Genomic DNA, 18,385 nt, shown 5'->3' with positions numbered 1-18,385 from the left:
TAATGGCGATTATTTTTACAGAATTAGGAAAATGTTAAATTCCCAAAGCAAGTGTGTTCAAATTAATCAATCTTACTAAATGAAATAATTTATTTCTAAATTTAAAAAAATTGTCTATTACTCCGAACTCCTATAAACAAGATAATGTTGAATGATTTTTTTAATTTTAAAGAATCTAAAACGAATATTGATTTCGGATTTTTGATACTTGTACTCAAAATATAGAAAAAGGTCTTAATATTATTGATTTAAAATAAGAATATATGTCTTTTAGAGATTTTATCTTCTAAACATCTTCTGATCGAATTAATCCAACCATAATTCAAAGAAATAGTAAGATATTCTGTTCTGTTCAATAAATTTGGACAATAACTGTACGGTAATGGTTGTACCTAAGAAAGGAATAGCTTTAATAACTTCACAAAGTCTAGATAAAAATCGTTGACAGTCATGACTCCACTTTCCCCGCTATGCAGATGGTTCTACTATTTTCCTACATCCGCTGTAGGTCTATGCATATCCGTTCCCGAATTCCCCTGAGGCCTCCATATTTGATATGCCGAACGTTTTTTCACACAGCAGGTGGCAATAATTTGCATGTGTATGGCTTAATTGATCATAATTGACCAACTTTTTGGCCATAAAAGACGAAGCGACCATTGATTGGAACGCAAATTGGCATTGGTCACGTTTGGGTGTTTGAAATCTTTTACGAGCAGCGAACATAGCAAACATTTTAACAAATTCGACAGCGGCATAAATTACAATATAATTATGCGGCTCGTTGATAATTTTGGTTTTCTGATTATGATGAAAGCTCTTGGGTTTTCCTTAGTACTTTTGGCAGTTTGTCAAGTATGGGCGGGGATCGGGATCAGATCCTCATAGACGGTCGCCGAGTGTGGGTAAATATTTCTGGGCTGCTCCTCTGCTGGCAGCGGAAAACGGGCAAATTAACGAAATGCAACGAAGCGTTGAATGCGCTCGAATAAATCAGAGCGCTGTTGACACTCAGCCCCATTCCTCATCCCCAATCCGTGGTCCCCAATCCCCAGTCCGAAATCCCCAATCCCATGTGCAGCCAGCAGAAACCAAAAGATACAGATACAGATACAATCGTATCTGCACTCTCTTTCGTTTGAGCGAGCGCGTTTTTTAGATTTTTTTGATTGCCCGCAGACGGAGAACAATTCGAAATTATTTACTGACAAATTGTTGCGAATTGTTGGCATAGCCGTGCCAAAGAAATGCGCACACAGCACAAAACGAACATAATTAAAGCTTTATCGAGACGTATAATGAGATACAAAAGTATCTGCAACTAAGTACCACGAATTGCTCGCAGTCTGCGGTCTCTAAATTACATCGTTCGACTAATGAAAATTAAAATTTCATGGCATTCGACGGGCTGTGAAGGCGAACATGTGTTCCCGTGACCGCAGAACACGGACCCATAGAGGTGGATACTACGTATAGCTGTTCGATGTTTACCCAACAATGGCCACGCCCCCACTCAATTTGCGGCGTTACCTCGGCTCCGACGGATGGTTATAGCTACTCCGTAATTGTGTCATTTTACCCCCTCGACCCGAAGCGTTCTACCTGTATCCTGGCCTGTAATTAAGGACCTCTGGCTTATGCCAAATTGTTTACACAATTTAATTGGAATATCGAAGGCAAATTACAGTTGTCGATGCTCGTTTGTGGGCAAGCATGGTTTATTCAGTAATTAACGTTCTTTCGATTGCATGACCACTCATCGAATATTCAATAGATCGCGAATGCCTGTGCATGGGAATAAGTTGTACTGACTTTCACGGTGATTAATCAAGGTTTTTAAGTGGGAAAAGTGGCAATGCCTTTGCAAAAGACCAATAACTTGGATTAGTTTTGCTCTTTTTGTTTTTGCCCTATTGTTTTTTAATAATAAGGATTCAATGTTCTAAAGAAATAAAAGTGTGGGTATCAATTTTATACGCATAGGTATTGACACATATTATTTACCATTAAGCAATGTAAAATAGACACTGGATGTTCCTTTTGTTTGTTTAATCTCTGTATTAAAAACTACTCTTAAATCGACTTAAACTTTATTTCGAACACAATACTCTCCAAATAGAGATTTTTTAATTTTTAAACATAAGAAAATTTTATATTCTTATAAATACTTTTATGAGTGCACTTAAAAAATATGTCCTTTTAAAAGTTTTTAGCTTAAAAATGTAACATTTATATGTATCGTAAGCAAGTGTATATTCACTTAACATTTATTTAAAATAAACTTAATTTTTTAAGTTGCTTGAAAAAACACATAAAATATACTTAAGTAAAATTTACCAGTACTAAAAGTTATAACAGATTAGAGAAAAGTCGGTCTCCTAATAAAGACAATTCAAGGATTTAGTAAATTCATACTTTGTTCTTCATTTTCATAAAATAGGTGATTACTGCCACCCAAAGCTTTTAAATAAAAAGGTTACCCGCCAAAGTCGCGTTGCCAACTTTCTTTCCGCTTAGCGAAGCCTCAAACCATTGAAGCTGTTCACCCGAGACAAAAACCATGTTAGCTCCGTGGGTGCTTGGTATATTTTCGATATATTTAAATACCAAAAACGGTATTTCTTTGCAGAGGACGGTATAATTCATCGATAGCTCCGCGGTCACATTGTTGATTTGTTCGTTTTTTATAAAGCTTGCTATTCGCATTCGTCCGCTGCCCGCGTAGAAAACTTGTTACTTAATTTCCACTGCTGCCACACGTGCTTGCTTATTAATTGCAGTGCGCTAATCAGTCGCTTGTCAGCCAGGTAAACCCGCCAGAGCGATTACCCAGCCCGTCTCCCAGTTTGGCATTACATAAGAAACCGATGGGCGAGCCAAAATAATACGAAAATAAAACGTTTGCGGAGCGATTATTTCATCAGCATTCTGGAAAGGGAGAAATCGAGTGAGGCAGAAGTTTGCTAATCAATAAGTCTGGTCCACCAACAACAAACGAGTGAAAATATGAGCTGGGCAACAACAAAGCAAAGGCAGAAATGTTCCAACTGTAGCAGCGGCAGCAACAAAAACAGCAGCAGCAGCAGCGACAACAACAACAACTGTGCGCCTAGCAACAAGATAAATTCGGCGAGCGATTTCCTTTGATTTGCGCCCGTTTATCAACAAACCCCCAAGCCAAAGAGTGTAAATAGCACGTAGATTTAGCATAATTCACGATAGCACAAGTGAATTTCACCTAGGGCTGCGAGTAAGCCCTGCGATAGCAACAATAATACAGAAGAAGCGCACAAGAAACCAAGAAGAAATCGCACAATGAATCCGATTAAAGCACCATCGACGGGCAGTCCCAAGAAATTCAACGTATTCGCCCATGTGAAGTACGAGCATATGGTGGCCGGAGTTTCCGGCGGAGTGGCGTCCACACTCATCCTACACCCCCTGGATCTGATCAAGATTCGATTCGCAGGTGAGTCATCCATCCGCCCAGGGAATTCCACTCTACACGGGGGAAAAAGCTGTTTATGTGCCCTAGGAACAGCATTTTCTTTTTTACCTATACCTATTATATATAGTACATAGTATAGGTAAATTAGTAGAAAAGTGAAGCAATGGGTTCAATATTTTATTTCAAATTATGAAAGGGTTAATTTATTGTGTTCTTTACTTTTCATATTATTTTATCTTACAGTCCACGCTAAGTACTTACATTTTTCAAAAGATCTTAAGTTATTAGAACACAATTCAATATTATTATTATAATAGCTTGCAAATATTCCTGGTCTTTGCATAACACTTTGTTTTCCCACTTTAATCATCACAATATTTTTTGCTATTTTAAGCTGTTGCTAAAATAGAATTCAGACATAATAGAAAGCTGTAGAATGATAAGAAAAACTGTATAGTCAGTGTTAAACTTACTCAATAGCTTTGCAGTGTGTAGTGTATTGAAGAGCCCCCGGCACGTGCCGAGGAAAATGCCGCCAGTCTGGCTACAGATTATTATTGCACTTTATTCGCTGCTCGCGTTGTGTTTGCGCATTGCTTTACAAATTTTCCATGGAAAATTTGAGACGCTTGCGTATCCGAGAAGCTACACTCATTCTTATTCTTTTTCCCCATGGAAAATTTGAGAAGCATGCGTGTTCGAGAAGTGACGCTCGAGTTTTCACACATAAACAATTCTAGATTGGGGCCACGGGCACGTGAACTTAGTTCTCATTATGTGATAGATAGAACGAATTTATGAGTTTGTTGACAATTGGCTCAAAACACTCAAATTAGTCTAATCTGGAAATTGTGGGCAGGAAACTGGCTAACAGCAGTTCGCATTGTTTACTCGCTTTTACTTTTACCGCCTGGTACAAAGATCAATATTGGCCATCAACCTTTGATATACAGATATGATACGGGCATTTATTAATCGGCTGTTTATGTGCCATTTGCTAAAAACTATATTATTGTACTGAATCAGGATCTGAATCATACTTATGTTTGGCCTCGAATGCGCTTCACGCGCAAAATACGTGAACAACATTTCCGTATAGTCTGCTTCGAAAGACCAAAACAACAACAAACGGAGCGGGTTTCTTGTTTATTAAATATTATTGCCGTCCAGTTTGCCCGGCTCAGCGCTAAAATCGCCAAAGCAGTAGAGTCAATATGTAAATTCACCAGAAAAATGATATGTAAACAATAACAGGCCAAGTTGTTTATGTGAATTAAAGTCACACCATGCGAATTTTGTAAGCTGATAAAGCGAACCCAAGGTGGGATGGTAAGGGACCCTAAGGTATGATGTGGTTACCCGCTGGGAACCTCCTTCAATCTTGTGGGTACTCGATTTGGCAACAGCTGTTTTCTATTGACTTGCGCAAGGCCTTTTTAGCGATGACGCATTTTGGCCAAACGAAACCCGTTTGTCTTGCTTTTGCTTTTCTGCTCTTGCTCGTTTTGAATCACGTGACCACTTGACTTGACTGTACATTGGGTTGGCTTTGTTAACGGCAACTTTCAGCGGCAACTGTCCGGTTTATGTGGCACAAGCGCCAGATCCGATCGATCCAATGGCTGAAAACGAGTTTGCACTGTTGCCAAGCGGGAAGTTGGCTGATTCAGCACTTGCGACCTTATCGCAGCGACTATATCGAGTGCATGTCGAAAAACTCATTACTGTGCTTCTGCCCCTGCCCAAAACCAATGTGGTTCATCTTAATCCCCCCCAGTGCAGCGGCTAGTTGGACTGTCCAGTCCCGTTTCAAGGTCAGCCGTGGGGCAGCTAAAAATAGTCCAGCAGCAAAGACGAGCCCCTTTCTTCTGGCTGTTGCTGTTGTCAGGCCAGATCTTATGATTGCCCTACTCATATAGAATATGTAGTCCCGTATAAATAGCTTGGTAGCTGCTAATGGACGCGAAAACAAGTAGAGTGCTCGATTCCGACACTCCCCGCTTATCGCATCCGCTGGCAATTAACGCTATCTATCTGTTTTCGGCGAAAACAACTTTGGCCACGGGCCTGGGCTTTTTGGAGTCAACAGCTGATTTTCCCGCAGACGTACAGTTGCCTAGGTGCAGAGTAATACTCAGAAAGTGACGTATTTCCTGACGCAGACCCTTTAGTGCCAGTATCCATAAACGTGCCAGCCCCAAGGCCAAAATGTCTAGACGTTTTTATCACTAACGAGCGTGATATCTTCTCCACTTGCAGTCAACGATGGCCGGACAGCGACCGTGCCGCAATACCGGGGTTTGGGCAGCGCCTTTACCACCATTTTCCGGCAGGAGGGCTTCCGTGGACTCTACAAGGGCGTCACCCCCAATGTCTGGGGATCGGGCTCCTCCTGGGGCCTGTACTTCATGTTGTGAGTACTCCGCTGTGCGTATAAACAGAGATAACAATAATAAACAACATTGGAAATATCTTTTTTAGCTATAACACCATCAAGACGTTCATCCAGGGAGGCAACACCACCATGCCACTGGGTCCCGCGATGCACATGCTGGCCGCTGCGGAGTCCGGAGCTCTCACCCTCCTGCTGACCAACCCCATCTGGGTGGTGAAGACGCGTCTTTGCCTGCAGTGCGATGCCGCGAGCAGTGCCGAGTACAAGGGCATGATCCACGCCCTGGGCCAGATCTACAAGGAGGAGGGAGTGCGGGGCCTGTACCGCGGCTTTGTGCCCGGCATGCTGGGCGTCTCCCACGGAGCCATTCAGTTCATGACCTACGAGGAGATGAAGAACGCCTACAACGAGTACCGCAAGCTCCCCATCGACACGAAGCTGGTAAGTACGCAGATCAGAGATCAGCAAATCATCACATGACCAAGTTGCGCGTGGCGTTGACATCGGCAATATACTAAATTGGGTGGACAGCAGCGGTCAAATAAATAGCACAAAATATTTCAGCCATAAATCTGACAACCTCTCATTACGAAACAGACCCCATACCTCAGTCTATGAAGTAACTAAAGTAGAATTGCCGCAAAAACCTGATTTAAAATGTAGATATTTCCAGAATTAGTGAATGACTAGTCATATCGACTTTTCATATGAATGAATCGTCAAATTTTTATCAAATTGACTTGAAAAAAAAGCGGTTCCTAGAAATGTTTTTATCAAGTACCTATTTCTGACAAACTTATTCTTAATCCGAAAATTTTTTTCTTTGCCGTACACAACCATATCCAAATATATCCGGTTGTACGTCGCTACGATTTGGCACCCATTCAATAAACGTTGTTCCTCTCGCTAATATGTGCTCCCTCTCCCACAGGCCACCACCGAGTACTTGGCCTTCGCGGCCGTCTCCAAGCTGATCGCGGCGGCGGCCACCTACCCGTACCAGGTGGTGCGGGCGAGGCTGCAGGACCACCACCACCGCTACAACGGCACGTGGGACTGCATCAAACAGACTTGGAGGTACGAGCGTATGCGCGGTTTCTATAAGGGCCTGGTGCCCTACCTGGTCCACGTCACGCCCAACATCTGCATGGTCATGCTAATCTGGGAGAAGCTGACTAGCTAGATGGAGTATTAAACTAGAGCCCAGAACCTAGAATCTGACACAGAATTTAAGCTAAGCGTCTAGAATACACGAATCTTTCTCGTCTCCTCCGATGTGCAGCTAACAGCAGAAAATGACAAACTTATTCTGTATTATTGTTGTAATTCGATATCGGTGTAGTCCTAGCACCTAACCGTAGCCTTAAGTGTATTCCATAACTAGTTTATTGTACATCCCTCACTCCTAAAACTTCGAAAGTAACCGATGTGATTGAGGCCACGGCAAAAATTGCCTCTGCCCATGAAATGTAATTTCAGAGACGCATTTCTTGCACTCTTTATCAGAAACAAAAACACACATTTAGTTCGTAGTTTAGTTAAATTATTTATTTTGTAATGGCTTGGAATTGTGTAAGCACAAGATAAAACCAGTTTACTGTTTAGTTGATACAAAAATTCATTTTGGCAAAAAGATTCTTCATAATTTTGAAAATGGTTTATAATTTTAAGGATAAACCTTGACACTTATGTAAATAAGCATGAACGCATTGTGAACCCAACTAAGCAAAACAGTGGAACAATCTTATTGAAATCAATGAAAAGAGATGAGAATGCGAAAACACTTAGCTATATTAAAATGCCACGACGGCAAACCCAAAAGAAAACAAAGAAACGAACTAAAGCAAACACTGTCAGCGCGTCCAACCAGCGTCTTTCATTTGGCCAAGGGCTCGGGGCTCAGGGCAGCTTCAGTAAGTAGTCCTTGCTCCTTCCGCTCCTTAAGTCATCGGTCACCCCCTAAATTGTGCAGAATCTCTTTGCTAATCTGAAACAGCCAATGCGCGCTTACTGTAAGTAGTTGTAGCTTTCGGTTCACAGTCACTAACCCCCGTCGCTTTTGGTTTTCTTTGCAGCTTCGAGGGCTTCAAAGGTTTCTACAAGGGTCTCCAGGCGAGTCTGACGCGCGTGGTTCCCGCCTGCATGATCACCTTCCTTGTGTACGAGAACGTCTCGCATTTCCTGCTGGCCAAGAGAAAGAGGATCGAGGCCGAGAAGGAAGCTGCGAGCGTGTGATTTCCCCCGTCAGGGTTTCGCCATAGTTCCCTAAGATATCTTACCTCTGTGTGACATTACTATATGTCTTTGTAGTCATCGGGCAGTTGCAATCATGTTGAGCATGCGCAGCTGCAGCTGCTCTTAGCTTAAGCTTACTACTAATTTAAGAGACTGTTGTTCCTAGTGGGTTCCAGCATGGATTTGTTGATTGGATTCTAACCAAAAGCCATTGGTATGCTATATACGAAGGAACCTTATGAAAGATATACTTGAAACTGTATTGATTGTTGAAAATAAACCAAATTTATTGTAACTAAAGAGTGACTTTAATTGCGTGACTAAGTTATGACTACCATACCAATGAATTATTTGTAATAAGTAATAGTTGTAAATTAGTTATTTAAATTTCATACAAAAATAAAACAGTCTGGCCGTTTGTGTAAGGTTTAAAAAGAATTCACAGTGAAATTGAGTAGAAAGACAATATTTTTTACATGCTTTGAATAAATACCGCCTAAATTAAAATCGAATTATCAGCCAAAGATGGCAGTTTTAACTTGGTCCAGTTAGTTCTGCCAGGACTCGCGCACCTGTACGAGGAACTCCTGCAGTGCCATCTCGCCCTGGGTCACCATGATGATGTCCCTTACGACACCCTCGTTCTTCTGTAGGTTCACATCCCACACTTGGCCTAAGAACAGGTCAGAAATGACACAGTTAATGCGCAGTTGCTCCTTCAGTGGAGGAGTGTTCATCTTGATGTAGCTCACATATTCAATACGATATGTATTTAAATAAAATAAACGATTAAGAATTAATAAAAAAAATGTATAAGAATTTCAATTCTACTTCTTTTTTTAACTAAACTGTAGGTTATTTTTATTACATGTATATAATAATAAATATATCAATATTAATAGTTTAAATTTAAATATTCAATTTACTTAATATTAGTTGTTGTTTTATTTTAATTTAGTATTTTATTTATTATTTATGTTATCTATTTACTTAAAACAAACAACTAATTTTATATTTTTATTTTATATTATTGCTCTGCCTAACAACAAACCTTCCCTGCAATTTTAAACTTCATTCCGAAAGTTCTCAACAGATGGCGCTAAATGTAGTGTTGAAAAATGCATAGAAAGAAACTTAAAATACGAACAAAAACCGAACCCAAAAACCCTCGTTTTCAGTTGTTCAGTTATAAACTGGAATTACTCGGGGGCGGACGTCATATAATATACCTCTGGCAATTGTTGTTGTTGCGTACCGTCTTGGCCTGTTGTATTTGTTGTTTACGTAGTTTTGCGTGTCTGGAAATCGAACGTGTGTGAATTTAATTTACGGTCGTAGAATTACCGCCAAGAGCAAACAACGCGTAAAAGGGACAATAGAAATAACAATAACAATAAATAAAGACCGTTTAAATCTTATGCAAGTGGCTAAGTTGTGGGGCTCCATTTGCATTTGAAACGAAACCAGTTTCCTGCGATTCGAGTGCACAATTGTCCAAAAAAGTGCAACGGTCGAGTTCAATAAACCGATCATTTGAGATAACGCCACAAATAGCTGTGGAATTTGCAAATAAATTCCAATTTTGATGGGTTCAAGAGCAGTCTAGTCTTTGTTTACCGTTAGACGAGCTAGCTGAACCTTGAGTGGAGGAGCAGAACCACATGTTTCTCGGGACCGGGGTTCTAGAGAGTGAGAGTGGCAGAGCCGCATAGATAAAGACAATCAATAGAGTGTGTGAATGACCTTGACTGGGCGGGGGCGTGAGATAAACCCGCAGAAGGTCTAAAGATCGAACTTGGCATATCGGTGTTGCATGGCAACCAGCGTCATCCGGAGCAGCGTTGTCTCGACCTCCGCCGGCCGACGGAACATCTGCGACTGTCTGGCCCAGGAATCCGTGGGATTGGGGAAGTCCTTGCCGAAATCCAAGTCTGCCGATCAAGTGACAGACCTTACCTGCGCCTGCCTGCGCTGCCAGTACTTTTCGAAGGACCTCCAGGACTCCCAGAAGGAGCTACCCGTGGAGCACACGCACCGACCAGTGAGCCCAGTCCTTGGCTCTCTGGGCGCCCTTAGCGCCAAGGAGTCACCCATCTTCGTGCGCCGCCAGATCTGGTTTCCCCCACAGGAGTCGCACCTCCGGCCGCCCCTCAGCTCCTCGCAGTTCTCGCTCCGGAGTGCCGCTCCAGCCTACGCCGAATCCCAGCCGGAGTTGGACCTCGGCGCCGTAGAAGCGCTGCAGCTCACATCGGCCATGCCCGTGGGAACCAATCGAACCCACATGGACATCAACCGGAACAACGGATACCTGCACAACGGAGTGAGTACCGAATCGCACAATGGGCGGAGTTGTTTACGGACAGCACATGTCTAAATACCTATATCTTTCGGGGTCACGTTTAAAGACGGCGGAGTAAATATAAATTTTTGAGCTCAGGGGATATCAGCAGAGAATTTAAGGTTAATTTATTTAATATATTTTTTAAATAATTACTTTCTTAAAAGCATAAACATCAAAATGTTGTGTGTTAATTGAAATCTTTTTTTCGCCGAAATATTTTTTTAAAGAAAAGAGGTTGCTGTGCTTTTAGTTGTATTTTACATGTTTTATTTAAAACAAATTGTCAATTTGACAACAAGAAAATACACGCACACAACATACTATTTTTTAGTAGTTAACATTTTATAGTAGATGTACTATTATATAGTAGTTTTACTGCTGGATACTAACCAAAGCACCTAATACAATTAACTATTTTTCACACCCAATGCAACTACATAACACAAATTACTATTTTTAATAGTAATCAACTTTTTTGTGAAGTTTCGTAACTGTTCGTATTGGTATATTTTACCCATAACATTATATTGTGTGGACTTTATTTTCGAGTGTAGGGAATGCCCAAAAATAAGTTGGCCAAGTGTTGCAATGCTTTTGGCTATTTTGCCTTGTCAGGCCGTTAACACAACCAGCGTGTACTCATTAACCGCTCAAGTCGCTCAGAGAACTTGCCCGCCAGATGGGATTATAGAGAGAAGCACATGCACGGAATGTGAAATAATTAAAATTCTCGTATTCCGGAAAACCCCCAGGGCTTTAATACATTTCCCCACCCACATTACAATGCTGAGTTTCCTTTCAGAATTGGATTGTTTCTAATCTTTAAACAATCGATTGCCATTTTCCCTCGCACTAAGTGACCAATTAAATGGTAATGAAATTGAAATCGCTGTTACATTTGGAACTCAGCTAAGTTATAAACAAACCTATAAAATCAAAACAATGCCAAACGAACGAGCTGGGCTGAGGGGTACCACAAAAATTTCACTCTCTTCGTGGCTGCGGATATGGATATACCATACCCACCATATATGTATAAGGGACGGATCCGGGGGCGAACACCATGTGGGTGTGTTCAGCTACTTAAGTGATTGCCGGTTAGTTAGATATACATAGATATCCGCTGCCGTTGAGAAACTATAATGGGAATTGGAAGGGCTGCTACCGTTTTGCTAGAAAAGCCAGACAACGTCACGTTTTAAGGTCAATTATTGAACCAGCCAGGGAAAGTGTTGGGTCTTTAATTAATGCCTGGCGTTGGTGGCATTTTTCAATTACGAATCGCACATGTGTGTAATACACTTGATGAATCACAAGGTCTTATTGCATTTTTGGTCACTATCTAATCATGGTTAGTTCCCTTCCTCCTTTTTTTTCGCTGGTGACTCTGTGGAGTGATAAGATATGAGCTGGCACTCCACTCCATGCTGCTGATAATACCCAAAGTTGCGTGTGCAGAGTCCATTGAGGGATCGCTCTCAGCCCCTCGGATAGCATCCTCCTCCTTATGTAATCAATCTCGAACTCCCTCTGCGCATCGCTGGATAAGGCATTGCACTCCGTATTATTGTTTGCTTGATTTTACTCTTGTGGCCGACTGATTAAATTTCCATGACAATTGCCGGGCCAACTGATAAGCATATGTATAGAGTAGTATTACGGGGAGAGTCCCAGCGCTGCCTTGGTGTCACGCGAACCAAGGTGCGAATCTTGAAATTCCATTGCCAACTAATAAAAAAATGTACATATAGACTCCATTTTGACATTTTATGCAATATCAACCTGCAATTTGCTTGATGGTGATAAGATCGGCATTTATTATTTAAACAATAACTCAACTAACTTTATTATTATCTTAACGTTTCTAAGATTTAAAGAGGTAGGGAATATTTATCCTATTTTTATAAAAATATATTATAATTTTACATAGCACCACTTACCACTTAAACAGTATCTGGTTTATCACGAAAACAGTCTGATTAGACAGTTAAGTATAAGCGTAAGATATCATTATAACAAATCATTTTTAAAAATCGGTGATCAATTTATTTAAAAAGCTCACTAAAATATAATTTTACATATCCTAGTGCCCGGCAAAAAATTAATTTACATTTTACATTTGTAGAAATGATATACTTGCATACTTTTTGGGGTTCAGTTAGACACGGTGCTATTATAAAGTGTCCCCCATTTGAACGACCTAAAACCAAACAGTTTAGCAATAAACGTAGTTTCCGAAACTATCTAAAAACATAGGTGTTGCTTCACATTGTTCTATTTAAAACTTTGCGTGATACATGCAATCCCAGTGGGTTTGATTTCGGAAACTTATCCACGTGCTCGGGTCCTTTTTTTGAACAGACTAGCACGTGTCGACTGCACATGGAGGTGGGGGAGGCTTCTTCTGATTCCCATTCAGTATGCGATTTACGGGTAAGAACTCCGGGCAAGACTTCATCGCATCCGGGCATCCGTGTGGCTTTTGTTCGGAATGGGGTCGTTGGGGTAATTGCAGGCGCCTGAGATGGCGGGACGAATGTTTCACATACCTCTTCTGTTTCCTGGCTGGATTGCGTGTAAACATTTGCAGGCACAAAAGGAATGCCTTCACGTTCGACATTTATGCGAAAGTGAATTTCTAATGCTTTCGGTTTCCATGACACAAAATAGTTTAAAAGCCCTCGTCTCTCCAACTGGAATTTCAAAGATGGAGGAAATGTGTTTGCTCTAATCTCCTATGAATTATGTAAGCAGATTCTAGGGTTGACTTGTCCCCGATTTCAAAGTGTTTATATCGGTGTTGCTGTAGACAACACACTTTATTGTGTCTCACTTTAAGAATAAAATGCATTAATTCAGTTTTAATATAAACTGTCTAGCCAAAACAATCTACTGATCTATGTAAACCAATGTGACATTAAGGTTGCTTATAGGGAAATGGATCTTCTTTGAGTAATACAATGCACAATTGCAACAGTTAAAACATTAATAAGTTTACTTAAGCCAGAAAACTTCAGAGCTAAAGAATGGGCTATGTACCAATTTTCAGAAAGTCTACGACACCCAACTAATGAATGTTTTATCTAGAAGAAGAAGATAGTGGTATTTAGATTGTAGATATTGCAAAGAATAAGTTAACTACCCCACTTCTCAATGATATTGCAACCACAACAATGTATACCCAGATATTAGGAACTGTAATATCTTATTAAGTCAGGCTTGAGGCCACTTCCGTACATCTGGGATGGGATCTATCTTGCTAAATGTGGACATGTGGGCCATCCCGTCTGTGTTTTGGGTTATTACTGGTGTAATCGTATATGGGCGATGTATCTCCATCCCAGTCGCCCTGCTCGCTGCTCTCTGCACTGCGGCTAACCACGTTTTGTAATAAGCGTAATTCTATATAGTCACGTCGCAGCAGTCAGTCGACAATCAGCCAAGACAAAGACAGCGCCCAACGGGCCAGATTGATGTTGATGTGTCGCCCACTTAATGCCGAGCGACTCTTTTGGGACAAGTTGATGCGTCAAATCCTCAGCTTAAAGGAAGCCCGCCAAGTGCGATGGAGCGTGGGTTATGGGGTGGTGTTTGGAGAGGTCAGGTCCAGAAATGGACACTGAGCACGCCCTGCTCCACTGGCTGTGCCGGATGATTGGCTACCCTTCTTGCCATCATATCATATACTATATGATGAATACCTCATAGCTCGCCTTGATCCCAATGATCGAGACCAGTGATTCGGGAGCAGTGCTAACTGGACGCACAACAAGTGTCCACTATTGCTGGCCACCGGACACTGGTCAGTCTTTGTCCGGAGATTGCTTGATAAGCGGGTGTCCGCCGTTCAATCGCTCCATTCAAAGGCCCACCGGCTCTTCTCACGCTCATTTCGCAAGCGATTTCGGTTTCGAGGCGACAGCCAGTGTTGGTAAGCGCACCTGGCCTTAGCTTTTTCGTAACTGTAATGCTAAACCTCTCACCACAACCCAGGGGGCGGGGCAGAGGCGGGGCAGGGGCGTTTTCAACGGGGCGAACTAAAATTTATAAAAGCCTAGGCGTCGTCATTGGGGATTTCAGTGCGCGTTTGTTTTGTCTGCGCTGCGGTTGCTAAAATTTTCAGGAGTTCAGGATCAGCTTAAGGATCTAAATCGGTATTGGAAAACAATCTAGAGCAGATGGAAACCCTTGAAGAATCGCTAAAGATCATCAGCGCCAGTTGAAAATATGCCCAACGTGGACGAGCAGCGGATAAAAGCCATAAAGCGAGCGGAATCGGATTTAGCAGAGGAGAAGGGTGACCACCAGGGCGAGGGCGAGGGAGATCCCAAGGAGGAGTCTGAGGAGGCCAGCGGCAAGATCAAGGGCCGTTCCCGATTCTCTGCGGCTTTGCGAAGCCTCTCCAAGTCGAAAACCAAAAGGGAAAGGGAGCTGGACAAAAGTGCCGAGAGGGAGACGAGAAGCGCGGAAGAGGAGGCGCAGGAAACCCCTGGCGAGCTGGAAGACGTGGCCAGCTCCATATCCACGGACAGCGGAGCCCTCGGGAAGACCAAGAAGAAGAGCCTGACGCGCCGCCTGCTCTTGGGTGGCCTGAGGAAGACCGGGAAAACCTCGACGAAGGCGCGACCCCACAGCCTGGCCACCAGCGACGACATCAGTGTGGAGCACCTGGAGGGAGGGACCCCACCACTGCCATCGCCACCCGGATCTCCCACCTCCGCCAGCAGCAGCACCCTGCAGATCACCATCAGCGGCAAGAAGGTGGAGGCAGCGCCACCCGCCAAGAAGAGCGGCAAGAGCAGGCCCAAGAGCGATACGGATTACCTGACACCCGCCGCCGAGGAGAGGAAGCCGAGAAAGAAAACCACTACCACCACGGTGACCACGAGAGATACGAGCAGCAGCACCCGCACCACCAAGCTGCTGGTGGCCAAGAAGAAGCCCCAGAGCCCCGAGAGAGGAGAGTCAACATTGCCATCGCCATCGCCATTGCCCCTTATCACCACCACCGAGAGCTCGCGAGATACGCCGCCCAGAGAGCGGGCACCAGCGAAACCGAGTCGCGTTCAGTCTGCCAGCGGCACCGGAGCTGTTCGCAAGTCCCAATCCTCGAGCGGATCCAGCAAGAAGCTGGAATTGATGCAGCAGCAGCAGCAGCGCGGCCACCGCCTCAACGCCAGACCACTGGCTGAACCAGCGAGTACGGAACCCCAGCCATCCGGGCAAGAGTCCCTGGACCCATCCACATCCCCTCCAGCCGCTGACGACGGCATCTCCTCGGCGGAGAGTGCCCAGACCATTGCCAATCCCCCGCCCGTAGTCCGCTTTGCCGTGGGCAGTGCCGTAAGGAGTCCTCTGAGTGCCTACGAAGCCGCTTTGGCCGCCGCCGCCAGTCAACAGCCCAATTCCAATTCGAGTGACTCCAGTCTCCGGCGGCTCAGCTTCGCCCAGCAGCAGCTCATACTCGGCGACCACGACAGCATCGAGGGCAGGCGGGAAACGCTGCACTATCAGTCGGTGGCCAGTGAATACTCCAACCAGGACTCCGAGTCGGAGGACGAGAGCGAGGAGCAGGCGGAGGCTAGGGAGCCAGAGAGCGCCAAGCCCATGCCGGCCTTCGGTGACCTGACCATGGATCAGGAAATGGAACCGGTAAGGTGTCGCCATAGCCATCGTCGTCGGATTGTCAGTTTGCCAGTTTACCAGCGAAGAAGCCCCACAAGTGCCGTGTTGGCCCCCTTATAGTGTGTGTGCCCGAGTGTCATTCAACTGTGCGGGCGGAGGGGAAGGTGGTAATTGCCAAGGGTCTCTCGTCAACTAACCAGCAAATCTCAGTGCGGATTGACAAGCTGGAGGAGGTGTAACTAATACCCGACTTAGAATTTATTAAAGTGCTGCTTTTTAAATCTTGGGAGAATTCGATTCTCACCTTTTATGCCCAAAAGTCGTTCTTAATATCTGTTTAAAATAGATCTATATTAGATCTATAATTCATTCAAATCTCCTTGTACTCTCCTTATTCGCCATAGAATATCTTGTGATTTACTACTAAGACATTTCAGAGGGTGTTAGTGATCTTTCAAAAAGATTTCTTCTACATAAAATCCGAAAATGTTCCAAACGTATATCGTTATTATGTTATACTAATTTAATATCAAAATCTTTTAAGACAGTACAGGGAGTTTTAAGAGTTTCTCTTTAGTACAGATGTCCTTCTTGAAACTAAACCTTTTTTCAATTGATTTCCTAACTAAATCCCTTTCAATCCTCTCTTCCAGGCCATCATGACGTCCACTAGCGATAAGCGCGAGCATCTGTACAAGATTCTAGTCATCGGCGAACTGGGCACCGGCAAGACATCCTTCATCAAGCGCTATGTGCACCAGTTCTTCAGCCAGAACTACAGGGCCACCATCGGCGTGGACTTCGCCCTGAAGGTGCTCCAGTGGGACGCGAACACGATAGTGCGTCTCCAGCTGTGGGATATCGCTGGTCAGGAGAGGTTCGGCAACATGACCCGGGTGTACTACAAGGAGGCGGTTGGGGCGTTCATCGTTTTCGATGTGACGCGCAGCGGGACCTTCGATTGCGTGAGCAAGTGGAAGGAGGACCTGGACTCCAAGGTGCAACTGCCGGATGGCAGTCCCATTCCGTGCATCCTGCTGGCCAATAAAGTGAGTGTTTAAAAGGAGGTATAAGAAAAACGTCCTACGGAACTTCAGATTATGACAAGTAATTGGTTAAGAAAGTCAAAGATTACATTATAAGGATAGTATTTCTGATGAAGAGTTTATAACGGTTTAAATTTTTCTTAATCTTACAGTGCGACCAGGAAAAGCAGGGCATTATAACGCAGCCGGAGAAGATGGATGAGTATGTGAGGGAAAATGGATTCGCCGGCTGGTTTGAGACGTCCGCCAAGGAGAATATCAACATCGACGAGGCAGCCCGTGCCCTCGTGAACAAGGTGATAATCCGTGCTAATCCTTGGTCAAAGCCCAGCTAATCTTTCTCCGCTTACCCGACAGATACTCATCAACGATAAGCTGATATCTGCCGATCTGGCCGATGGCGACAAGTTCAACCTGAGCTCTGGCGATGCAACCGGTTCGGATGCCAAGAACAAGTGTTCCTGCTGACCTGGGACAGAGGTCCGGCGATTTGCGTATACATTCCAATTACCATTCCCAGTCTGAGCGCGTCCAAGAGCGGTTTTCTAAGACGGAAACGCAATGTGCCTACGTCCATTCCATGTTCATGTTGTTAGAAGATAGCGATAACTATGCTTAGGGTTTCAACGTAACATTTGTCTAAGACTTAGTCTCATCCGCATCCCAGCCATCATCCCGTCCATCCATCAGTTGCCGTCAGTTCGACTTTATCTTTAACACCCCAGGTCGTAGATCCCGATAAGAATACGAGTCTGTGGGTCTGGGTCCACATGCTAACATCGGGAATTTATATCGTGGCACATACATAGCTTACCTACGCATACGCCCCATTATTATTATCATTATTATCGCCCGTAGCCGGGAGGATTAGCCGAAGATAGTGCAGCATCCGTATCATAGCATTCTACATTTGTGTAAAATACGATCGTGTTCTTGTTTTTGTTTGTTTTATTTGCCTTCGCTGGCGAGATTGTTTTATCTTGGAATTATTACTCTCACATGCAAACACGCTCTGCCATCTTTATTTGCATTTAGATAACAATACGTACGATTTATGCAATACGAAATGAGAAATAAAGTTTTTAATGGTAGTTAAGTAATAAAGAAGCGTTTTATTGGTCGTATAGACTGTTAGTCGGAATAAATCAAACTAAACCAAAAACTTAAATTTGTATCGCCTTCGAAAAATTTGTGAGTTTACTTAAATATGTAATTATTGTGAGAATATAAATAAAAATAAAAATATTTTATTGGCCTTGCTACTGTTAAATAGTTTGAAATACAAAGTTTCTGAT

At 43.3% G+C, this 18,385-nt stretch overlaps 3 protein-coding genes across 4 annotated transcripts; all 3 read left to right on the top strand.

Annotated features, from left to right (window-relative positions):
• Positions 1 to 3,006: 3,006 nt before the first annotated feature.
• Positions 3,007 to 3,147, top strand: LOC136116554 (uncharacterized). Its single transcript, XM_065863239.1, has one exon. It carries the CDS (start codon positions 3,007 to 3,009, stop codon positions 3,145 to 3,147), a length of 141 nt encoding a protein of 46 aa, XP_065719311.1.
• Positions 3,148 to 3,276: 129 nt separating this feature from the next.
• On the top strand, positions 3,277 to 8,378 carry LOC108009968 (solute carrier family 25 member 32). The gene is made up of 5 exons (XM_017074730.4): positions 3,277 to 3,469; positions 5,708 to 5,861; positions 5,930 to 6,284; positions 6,775 to 6,920; positions 7,919 to 8,378. Exons 1-5 carry the CDS (start codon positions 3,316 to 3,318, stop codon positions 8,076 to 8,078), a joined length of 969 nt encoding a protein of 322 aa, XP_016930219.2. The 5' UTR covers positions 3,277 to 3,315; the 3' UTR covers positions 8,079 to 8,378.
• Positions 8,379 to 9,267: 889 nt separating this feature from the next.
• On the top strand, positions 9,268 to 18,345 carry Rab32 (RAS oncogene family member Rab32). 2 transcript variants are annotated; one of them, XM_017074492.4, is made up of 4 exons: positions 9,268 to 10,398; positions 16,698 to 17,093; positions 17,243 to 17,386; positions 17,448 to 18,345. In XM_017074492.4, the coding sequence occupies exons 1-4, from the start codon at positions 9,892 to 9,894 to the stop codon at positions 17,556 to 17,558; spliced, it is 1,158 nt and encodes a 385-aa protein (XP_016929981.2). In that variant the 5' UTR covers positions 9,268 to 9,891; the 3' UTR covers positions 17,559 to 18,345. The 2 variants fall into 2 exon arrangements, with proteins under 2 accessions (XP_016929981.2, XP_016929979.2); XM_017074490.4 differs by lacking the exon at positions 9,268 to 10,398 and adding an exon at positions 14,559 to 16,071.
• Positions 18,346 to 18,385: the final 40 nt, after the last annotated feature.

Source organism: Drosophila suzukii, chromosome 2R (genome assembly GCF_043229965.1).
Source record: "Drosophila suzukii chromosome 2R, CBGP_Dsuzu_IsoJpt1.0, whole genome shotgun sequence".
Lineage (NCBI taxonomy): Eukaryota > Metazoa > Arthropoda > Insecta > Diptera > Drosophilidae > Drosophila > Drosophila suzukii.
This window is presented reverse-complemented; position numbering and strand designations above follow the sequence as displayed.